Raw genomic sequence first — 10,880 nt, 5'->3', positions numbered from 1 at the left:
GTCTCTCTCCCTCTCCCCCAATTCTGTCTCTCTCTCTCCCCCCCAATTCTGTCTCTCTCTCTCTCCCCCAATTCTGCCTCTCTCTCTCTCCCCCCAATTCTGCCTCTCTCTCTCTCTCCCCCAATTCTGCCTCTCTCTCTCTCTCCCCCAATTCTGCCTCTCTCTCTCTCCCCCAATTCTGCCTCTCTCTCTCTCCCCCAATTCTGCCTCTCTCTCTCTCCCCCAATTCTGCCTCTCTCTCTCTCTCTCTCCCCCAATTCTGTCTCTCTCCCTCTCCCCCAATTCTGTCTCTCTCCCTCTCTCCCCCAATTCTGTCTCTCTCCCTCTCTCCCCCAATTCTGTCTCTCTCTCTCTCCCAATTGTCTCTCTCTCTCCCAATTCTGTCTCTCTCCCTCTCTCCCCCAATTCTGTCTCTCTCTCTCTCCCAATTGTCTCTCTCTCTCCCAATTCTGTCTCTCTCCCTCTCTCTCCCAATTCTGTCTCTCTCCCTCTCTCCCCCAATTCTGTCTCTCTCTCTCTCCCAATTGTCTCTCTCTCTCCCAATTCTGTCTCTCCCCCTCTCTCTCCCAATTCTGTCTCTCTCTCTCTCTCTCTCTCCCCCAATTCTGCCTCTCTCTCTCTCCCCCAATTCTGTCTCTCTCTCTCTCCCCCAATTCTGCCTCTCTCTCTCTCTCCCCCAATTCTGTCTCTCTCTCTCTCTCTCTCCCCCAATTCTGTCTCTCTCTCTCTCCCCCAATTCTGTCTCTCTCTCTCTCCCCCAATTCTGTCTCTCTCTCTCTCCCCCAATTCTGTCTCTCTCTCTCTCCCCCAATTCTGTCTCTCTCTCTCTCTCCCAATTCTGTCTCTCTCCCTCTCTCCCAATTCTGTCTCTCTCCCTCTCTCCCAATTCTGTCTCTCTCTCTCTCTCCCCCAATTCTGTCTCTCTCTCTCTCCCAATTGTCTCTCTCTCCCCCAATTCTGTCTCTCTCTCTCTCCCCCAATTCTGTCTCTCTCTCTCTCCCCCAATTCTGTCTCTCTCTCTCTCTCCCAATTCTGTCTCTCTCTCCCTCTCTCCCAATTCTGTCTCTCTCCCTCTCTCCCAATTCTGTCTCTCTCTCTCTCTCCCCCAATTCTGTCTCTCTCTCTCTCCCAATTGTCTCTCTCTCTCCCAATTCTGTCTCTCCCCCTCTCTCTCCCAATTCTGTCTCTCTCTCTCTCTCTCTCTCTCTCTCTCTCTCTCTCTCTCTCTCTCTCTCTCTCTCTCTCCCCCAATTCTGCCTCTCTCCTCTCTCTCTCTCTCCCCCAATTCTGCCTCTCTCTCTCTCTCCCCCAATTCTGCCTCTCTCTCTCTCTCCCCCAATTCTGCCTCTCTCTCTCTCTCCCCAATTCTGCCTCTCTCTCTCTCTCCCCCAATTCTGCCTCTCTCTCTCTCTCCCCCAATTCTGCCTCTCTCTCTCTCCCCCAATTCTGCCTCTCTCTCTCTCTCTCTCCCCAATTCTGCCTCTCTCTCTCTCTCCCCCAATTCTGCCTCTCTCTCTCTCCCCCAATTCTGCCTCTCTCTCTCTCCCCCAATTCTGCCTCTCTCTCTCTCCCCCAATTCTGCCTCTCTCTCTCTCCCCCAATTCTGTCTCTCCCCCTCTCTCTCCCAATTCTGTCTCTCTCTCTCTCTCTCCCCCAATTCTGCCTCTCTCTCTCTCCCCCAATTCTGTCTATCTCTCTCTCTCCCCCAATTCTGTCTCTCTCTCTCTCCCCCAATTCTGTCTCTCTCCCTCTCCCCCCAATTCTGTCTCTCTCTCTCTCTCTCCCCCAATTCTGTCTCTCTCTCTCTCCCAATTGTCTCTCTCTCCCCCAATTCTGCCTCTCTCTCTCTCTCTCCCCCAATTCTGCCTCTCTCTCTCTCCCCCAATTCTGTCTATCTCTCTCTCTCCCCCAATTCTGTCTCTCTCTCTCTCTCTCTCCCCCAATTCTGTCTCTCTCTCTCTCTCCCCCAATTCTGTCTCTCTCTCTCTCTCTCTCTCTCTCCCCCAATTCTGTCTCTCTCCCTCTCCCCCAATTCTGTCTCTCTCTCTCTCTCTCCCCCAATTCTGTCTCTCTCTCTCTCCCAATTGTCTCTCTCTCCCCCAATTCTGCCTCTCTCTCTCTCCCAATTGTCTCTCTCTCCCCCAATTCTGCCTCTCTCTCTCCCCCAATTCTGTCTCTCTCCCTCTCCCCCAATTCTGTCTCTCTCTCTCTCTCTCTCTCCCCCAATTCTGTCTCTCTCTCTCTCCCAATTGTCTCTCTCTCTCCCAATTCTGTCTCTCTCTCCCCCAATTCTGCCTCTCTCTCTCCCCCTCTCTCCCCCAATTCTGCCTCTCTCTCTCTCTCTCCCCCAATTCTGCCTCTCTCTCTCTCCCCCAATTCTGCCTCTCTCTCTCTCCCCCAATTCTGTCTATCTCTCTCTCTCCCCCAATTCTGTCTCTCTCTCTCTCTCTCTCCCCCAATTCTGTCTCTCTCTCTCTCTCTCTCCCCCAATTCTGTCTCTCTCTCTCTCTCTCTCCCCCAATTCTGTCTCTCTCTCTCTCTCTCCCCCAATTCTGTCTCTCTCTCTCTCTCTCCCCCAATTCTGTCTCTCTCTCTCTCTCTCTCCCAATTCTGTCTCTCTCTCTCTCTCTCTCTCCCCCAATTCTGTCTCTCTCCCTCTCCCCCAATTCTGTCTCTCTCTCTCTCTCTCTCTCCCCCAATTCTGTCTCTCTCTCTCTCCCAATTGTCTCTCTCTCCCCCAATTCTGCCTCTCTCTCTCTCCCAATTGTCTCTCTCTCCCCCAATTCTGCCTCTCTCTCTCCCCCAATTCTGTCTCTCTCCCTCTCCCCCAATTCTGTCTCTCTCCCTCTCCCCCAATTCTGTCTCTCTCTCTCTCTCCCCCAATTCTGTCTCTCTCTCTCTCCCAATTGTCTCTCTCTCTCCCAATTCTGTCTCTCCCCCTCTCTCCCCCAATTCTGCCTCTCTCTCTCTCTCTCTCTCTCTCCCCCAATTCTGCCTCTCTCTCTCTCTCTCTCCCCCAATTCTGCCTCTCTCTCTCTCCCCCAATTCTGTCTCTCTCCCTCTCTCCCAATTCTGTCTCTCTCTCCCTCTCTCACAGGACGGGCATTACAATAAGCTGAGGCATGTGACTCTTAAGTCACTGTGTGAAGGAAAGTCTTTCCCAGTCCCGGCTGGGAGAGCGAGGGCCATTCCGACAGTCAAACAGAACTCCCACTACTTTAAAGCGGCACTTCATACAACAAGTTATATTCCGCCATGAGTTTACATCTACAAGGTGGACCGACAAGGTAGGAGTCTCTAACAGAGTGGACAGTGAGTGGACACAGTGGTTACAACCTCCAGCAGCACTAACCTGGTTGGTTAGTGTAGTGGGTAACACCTCTGCCTTCTCTACTGTAGACTGGGGTTCAGTCCCCACCTGGGTAAGCCCCCTACACTAAACCAATAAGAGTCCTTGGGCAAGACTCCTAACGCCGCCTTCGCCTACCTGTGCAAAAATGATCAAACCGTAAGTCGCTCTGGATGAGAGCGTCAGCCACATGCCGTAAATGTAAATGTAATATGCTGTCTTATCCTCTTGCACCAGCGCAACACACCCTAACACACCACCACGTCAGCGTCACAGCAGTGCTGAGAGTGACCCCCTTGCTCTGCGGACAGTGAAAATGGACAGTAGGTAATAAATCAGTGAGTATATTTCCAGTAAAGCTGGACCGTTCTGCGCCGTCCCGTCTCTGCCCCTTTAAGCGCGGCACGGCTGTAATGAGGGGTTCTCGAGGTCTCGGCCTCTAAACCCGTAATCAGACAGGAGTGTTCACCACTGCACTGAAATCCCACGTTAATGCCAATAAAGCGGCTCCTCAGCCGTGAGATCACCAGACGGCTGCTCACCTCATCCTGCCTGTTTACGCTGGACTACCACACACGCCGGAGCACTACTGCACCCGGAGAGGGAACGCTGAGGAAACACGCTTCTCCAAGGGGTTTGGCAAAAGGAACGGTTCTATTTAAAGCCACGAGTGCTAAACACAAACATTTACACGCTTAATGGAGAACGTGGGCTCTATATAGCGCCAAAAAGGTTCTGTTACGGTTAGTCTTCTCTCTTTTGGTCCTATATAGAACCCACATTCCCCATGAATCTGAAGAACAATCTGACCCTGTGAAGAACTAGTTAAGCATACAAAAGGTTCTATATAAAACCTTTGGTTCTAAACAAAACCATTCCCTTTACTGAAGAACCTAAGAGGAACCCTGTTTAAGTGTGTGGGGTGGAAGGTAAACTCTACTAAAACACTAAGACATCATGACAGAACCATAAAGCTGCTTTATCACCCGCACTGGACTGGGTGAACGGGCTGTGCTGGGGTTTATGATGATCAGGTGTTTTATCATGTCTAATAATTCGATAAAGGACTAATATCACAGAGGCAGCGCACAAACGTAAATAAAAACAAAGGAATAAACGCCGCGCTGACCCGCACTGGCCCTGTGAGGTACGGTCACTGCGGACGTAATTTCATTAGCTCACTCACACTCGGCACCGAAAAACCACTAAAAGCTTTTAAAGTCAGGAGCCTCAACTGGACGTCCCTGTAACGTCAATATTATTAGAGCGAAGATGTTTGGGCTCATCATGCTGGTGAGAACACGCAGGCCGTGGTCCCTCCGGGTCAGCGATGCAGTCCCAGCGCTGACCGGTGAGCCCGCAGAGCTCCAGCGCTGACCGAACAGTCTTTGCTGAAGCTTCTATTAAAGCGTATGAGAAAAATTTAGAGTTCATAAACAGTGAAGTCGTATTTAATCGTGCGCTAGACTCCGAGTCAGAGCTGCTCACAGTGGTGGTGATAGGAACCAGGCGTCCCTCTAAAAGCTCCTCACAGTGGTGGTGATAGGAACCAGACGTCCCCTCTAAAAGCTCCTCACAGTGGTGGTGATGGGAACCAGACGTCCCCTCTAAAAGCTCCTCACAGTGGTGGTGATGGGAACCAGACGTCCCCCTCTAAAAGCTCCTCACAGTGGTGGTGATGGGAACCAGATGTCCCTCTAAAAGCTCCTCACAGTGGTGGTGATGGGAACCAGACGTCCCTCTAAAAGCTCCTACAGAAAGTTCCTACATGAACTGGTTCTGAATTCACTGCCTGATGACTGAGACGCTGTTTTATGAGAGTTTAGAGAACTTCAACTCCATTCATGGTGGAGGGAGACATGCAGGGCGCTGTGCGGCAAAATAGTCCCCAAAGAAAACTCATTATTCCAGATTTTCCACTGTTTTCCATCATCAGCATTCCATATAAGCTCAGAAGACTCGTGTAGGTTCTCTGGTGGTTCTGGATGGTAAATAAAGTGTCTATATCTGTGTTGTAGTTATGGCGACGCCTGGTTCCCATCACCACCACTGTAAAGACGTCTGAACCACTTCACACCAAACCCTCTGAACCTCTGATTACACCTCACACTCTGGATTCTGGGGAATTCTGAATTCTGATTGAACGCATGGACTACAGCCTGTGCTGAAGCAGGTAACCTGTGGACTACAGCTGACGCTCACCCGCGCGGTAAAGCGTGTTACCTGTAGGGATGCGCTGATCTGGGCCGACTCTGAAATCTGACGTCGACACTTTTATAACATACAGAAAGAGGAACTCTGTCCTGGATGAGCGTCTCACAGAAATCTGATGTTTATTTCTCTGGGGTTTCAATTTCTGGAGCGCAAAGAATACGGAATCAAACATCGACGTGGAATATCAGAAAATCTCCACCAATACCGATTTGATTACGACCTCATCGTGCAGCCCTGATTAAAGCACGTAGTACATTCTATTTATTTAGAACTACTTAATTACGCGGCTGTAAGAACGCAGTCATGAACACCTGAGACCAGTCAGGTGCGCACACCCTTCACAAAGACGGTCCTTCAAAAGTTCTTCAGTAAACAAAACGCCTCAATACAGAACCGTGAGCACAAAGAACGCTTTGCGTGGTTAAACGGTTCTCTGCACTGCGAAGTGGTTCTTCGGACTGATGGAGACTGCGCTGTACAGGGTCAATAACAGTTCTGCTACAGTTACAAGCTATTTGGTGCTATTTAGAACCCTTTAGAACCCAGAAAAGCGCCGTATCTAGCACTTTCTCTCTCTGTCTGCTTCTCTCTCAGGCCTCCACAGGACACAGGCAGGGTCAGCTGGTCTATTTTCACTCAGATCGCCACCCGCAGCGACTGATGCATCGATCCGATACTCTGGATTGGACCAGCACTGACTCCGACCTCAATTAACAAGCCGGACACGGTGTTCCGATACACATTCGTTACGTCTCTTAGCCGCGGTCACTCTTCACTTGAATCACATTATTCCAAAACATCAGGAAAGCTGGTTTTATTAGCCGAGAAGATAATCATGAAGTATGCTCCCGCTACAGGATCCAGCTACAGGATCCCGATCCCGCTACTGTGTCCCACTACAGGATCCAGCTACAGGATCCCGATCCCACTACTGTGTCCCGCTACAGGATCCAGCTACAGGATCCCGATCCCACTACTGTGTCCCGCTACAGGATCCCGATCATACTACTGTATCCAACTGTATCCGGTCGTTTCTCTACGCTGTCAAAATAAAAGCCCCGTGCAGGAACTTTTCCCGGCACTGTATCAGTGAAAACCTGTACGTCTGCATCATAACTCATCTTATAACGGCTAGAATATCCACACTGTGGTTACAGGTGAACTGGATAATCTCACTTTAAACAAGAGCCAACAGGGCCGGCGGCACCGCTCACCAATAACAAACACGGAGTTCAAAGGTTTTTACGCTCCAGTTACACTGACAACGCGACTGTAGCTCTTTACTCTTATAAACAAGAGCGGGGCAGTCGTGGGCGGGAGGTCAGGGAACCGGAGTCCTTGAGTAAGACACCTGACCCCAACCTGCTCCCCGGGCACTGGGGATAGGGCTGCCCACCGCTCCGGGCAAGTGTGCTCACTGCCCCCTAGTGTGTGTGTGGTTGGATGGGATAAACGCGGAGGTGAATTTTTCCCACTGTGGGACGAATGAGGGTCTCTTAACTTAGTTCCTCCTCTGACTTACAGAACGGAACTTATGGAGATACTCGGCATCGGCCGATGCACAAAGTTCAGGTATCGGAACCGATTAACTGGGATCAGAGCATCTCCACCTGCAGCTCTGCTGACACCCACTGAAGTCCTGAGGACGTACCGCATCTCCAAACCAGAGGAACCAGAGGAACATGTCACAGCTAACAGTCACGCTAAAGGACTAGATTAGTGTGGAAGTAACAGAACCAGGAACGCCGCTGAGAATATAGTCACACTGTCTCGCCGCGGAGCTGCTATAATCCACGGAGCCAGAGGAGAGAGAGGTGGAGGGATTAAGACGGTGTAATGATTTACAGCTCCGCTCGCAAAGATCAGGGTCCTCCTTCGCTGTGGCCCGCCACACCAGCAGGAGGGCAATCCCACTGAACTTCCAAAATTCCCCCATAATCCAGTGTGTGAGGTGTAGTCAGAGAGGTTCAGAGGGTTTGGTGTGAAACGGTTCAGACGGCTTTACAGTGGTGGTGATGGGAACCAGGCGTCGCCATGACTACAACACAGATATAGACACTTTATTTACCATCCAGAACCACCAGAGAACCTACACGAGTCTCCTGAGCTTATATGGAATGTTGATGATGGAAAACAGTGGAAAATCTGGAATAATGAGTTTTCTTTGGGGACTATTTTGCCGCCCAGCGCCCTGCATGTCTCTCTCCACCATGAATGGAGTTGAAGTTCTCTAAACTCTCATAAAACAGCGTCTCAGTCATCAGGCAGTGAATTCAGAACCAGCTCATGTAGGAACTTTCTGTAGGAGCTTTTAGAGGGACGTCTGGTTCCCATCACCACCACTGTGAGGAGCTTTTAGAGGGAGACGTCTGGTTCCCATCACCACCACTGGGAACAAGTTTATCTACAACAGAGAGTTTAACACCAAACCGCTCCGTTTGCTTCTGAACCTCCTAAATTACACAGGACCTTATTGTAAAGTGGGTGGAAGCCTGAACCTCATCACTGCCATCCAGTCCAAAACCCCAAGACCAGGCACGGCAGTGAAGTGTATAAAGTACCCCAGGCACAGCAGCCCACCTCCAAACACTCACACACACACACACACACACACACACACACACACACATTTATAAACACTCATTATGTGGCTGCTCAGCCCGCCCCAGTCCTCAGCACCGAGCGACCCGGAGCGCCGCGGGTCTCAGCGGCGTGTTTACTGCACCGTCACAGCCACACACGCCGTATAACGAGCTCACTGGAGGGAAGAGCCACACAAACCGCGGCGTGTTGGCGGTGTTGTCGTGTTTAATGCTGCAGGTTGAGCGTGTTAAGCTACGGCTACTCTGCCTTTCCCGTTCCACCTTAAACAGCGCGGCAGCTGCACCGCTTAAGGTGGACCGGCAACAGCGAACACGTAGCTGGCGAAGAGGAAGCCGACACAAGCAAACAGGGACCGAGCCAAAGCCCAGAAAAGCAGCAGTTAAGCGATTCACCCCAAACTCGGCGGACCGTCCCTTTAACGGCTCAGCGCGCAGCTGGCCGGCGGGGTTCGGGTCCGAGCGCGGCAGCTGGCCGGTTAGCAGGCGCTGCGTTAGCCCCGTTAGCATGGCAGCGGCACCGGCCGCGCAGCAGCGCGGGCTGCGCGCCGGAGGAGGCGGGGAGCGAGCGGCGGGGGACCGTACCATTCTCTCCACCGTTGGGGCTCAGCGATCCGGGGAGTTGGGCCATCTACGGGCGGCGGGGTCGCTGCGGGAGCCCGGCTGCGTGTCGCTCATTCCGCTGCGGATCCACACTGACGCACAGCGCGCTGCTGCCTGCCTGCCTGCCTGCCTGCGCGAGGGTCAGCTGAGTCAGCCCGCGCGCGGTCACGTGCTCAGGGGGCGGGGCGTGTCTGAGCCAGGGAGGGGCGGAGCCTGTCGACGATTGGCGCACTCGTTTACTCACACGGGCCGCGTCCCGAACCGAGGCCTGCAACCCCACACACGCCGAGAGGCGGCGAATCCAGATCCAGAAGGTAACAAACCCTCCCCAGGGTTTTGCTCCAACTGCCCGGACACCTTTCCTGCTGGATAGAGCAAATGAGAGGAGTCGAGCGGTTGGAACAAAATCCTGGGGAGGGACTTTACTATGCGGACCTGGATCACCCACCGCTACCCACTCCAGACGGTTCTTCAAACGTTCTTCAGCACAGGTGGTGGTTCTGTTTAGAAGCGTGTGCCATGGGTACGCTTTGATGCAGAACGGTTCTATGTTCTGTGTTCAAAACGGGCTCTGCTGCTGTGACGAGGAGAAGAAACCGTTCTGGTGCTGTATCGAACCATCACACTTGATGAAAAAAGAATGAAAAAAGGTTCTTCAAGGGTTCTTTAGTGAAGGGAATGATTCTGCTGAAAACCATGAGAACCCTTTTGTGTCCTTGCTGTTATGAGGTCAAGCTTGGACTCGTTTTGGGGCCTTTCGTGCCGTGTAGAACCATAAACAAAAGTGTTCTCCATCAGGCTGCAGAACCATTTCAACAGCCAAAGAACCAATTTTGGCATGAAATGGTTGAAAACACGCTCTTACATTCTAAAAAAAGGTGGTGCTTCAAGGGTTCTTTAAAGGGAATGGTTCCATATAGATCCTTGAGGTCTATATAGAACGATTGTGGGCATCACAAACCGTCATAAACATTAAGCAGATATTTTACATCAAACTTTAAAAATGTAAAAACATAAAAATACACATTAATTTGTCACGTTCATTAGACGCGACCCAATCTGGACACATCCCAAACTGATCTAACTGATTTGTATAAGACTGATTAGATTATCCCACTAACATCCACCTGGACTGATCTAGATCCTCTCAAACATCTACCTGGACTACACTAGACCTTCACCAACAACCACCTGGACTACACTAGACCTTCACCAACATCCACCTGGACTAGTCTAGACCTTCACCAACATCCACCTGGACTAGTCTAGACCCTCTCCAACATCTACCTGGACTAGTCTAGACCTTCACCAACATCCACCTGGACTAATCTAGACCCTCTCCAACATCTACCTGGACTACACTAGACCTTCACCAACATCCACCTGGACTACACTAGACCTTCACCAACATCCACCTGGACTAGTCTAGACCTTCACCAACATCCACCTGGACTAGTCTAGACCCTCTCCAACATCTACCTGGACTAGTCTAGACCTTCACCAACATCCACCTGGACTAATCTAGACCCTCTCCAACATCTACCTGGACTACACTAGACCTTCACCAACATCCACCTGGACTAGTCTAGACCTTCTCCAACATCCACCTGGACTAGTCTAGACCTTCACCAACATCCACCTGGACTACACTAGACCTTCACCAACATCCACCTGGACTAGTCTAGACCTTCACCAACATCCACCTGGACTAATCTAGACCCTCTCCAACATCTACCTGGACTAGTCTAGACCTTCACCAACATCCACCTGGACTAATCTAGACCCTCTCCAACATCTACCTGGACTACACTAGACCTTCACCAACATCCACCTGGACTAATCTAGACCTTCACCAACATCCACCTGGACTAATCTAGACCCTCTCCAACATCTACCTGGACTAGTCTAGACCTTCACCAACATCCACCTGGACTAATCTAGACCCTCTCCAACATCTACCTGGACTACACTAGACCTTCACCAACATCCACCTGGACTAATCTAGACCCTCTCCAACATCCACCTGGACTAATCTACACCCTCTCCAACATCCACCTGCAGTAATCTAGACCTTCACCAACATCCACCTGGACTAATCTAGACCCTCTCCAACA

General features: G+C 51.2%; 1 protein-coding gene across 1 annotated transcript in view; it reads right to left on the bottom strand.

Annotated features, from left to right (window-relative positions):
* trpm7 (transient receptor potential cation channel, subfamily M, member 7) overlaps positions 1 to 8,910 on the bottom strand; it is an 82,721-nt gene extending 73,811 nt beyond the window's left edge. Inside the window, exon 1 of the mRNA XM_017685812.2 lies at positions 8,749 to 8,910. Within this exon, the coding sequence (XP_017541301.1) occupies positions 8,749 to 8,751 (3 nt within the window). The 5' untranslated portion in view covers positions 8,752 to 8,910. The remainder of the gene's footprint in view (positions 1 to 8,748) is intronic.
* Positions 8,911 to 10,880: the final 1,970 nt, after the last annotated feature.

This window comes from Pygocentrus nattereri, chromosome 7 (genome assembly GCF_015220715.1).
Source record: "Pygocentrus nattereri isolate fPygNat1 chromosome 7, fPygNat1.pri, whole genome shotgun sequence".
Classification (NCBI taxonomy): domain Eukaryota; kingdom Metazoa; phylum Chordata; class Actinopteri; order Characiformes; family Serrasalmidae; genus Pygocentrus; species Pygocentrus nattereri.
This window is presented reverse-complemented; position numbering and strand designations above follow the sequence as displayed.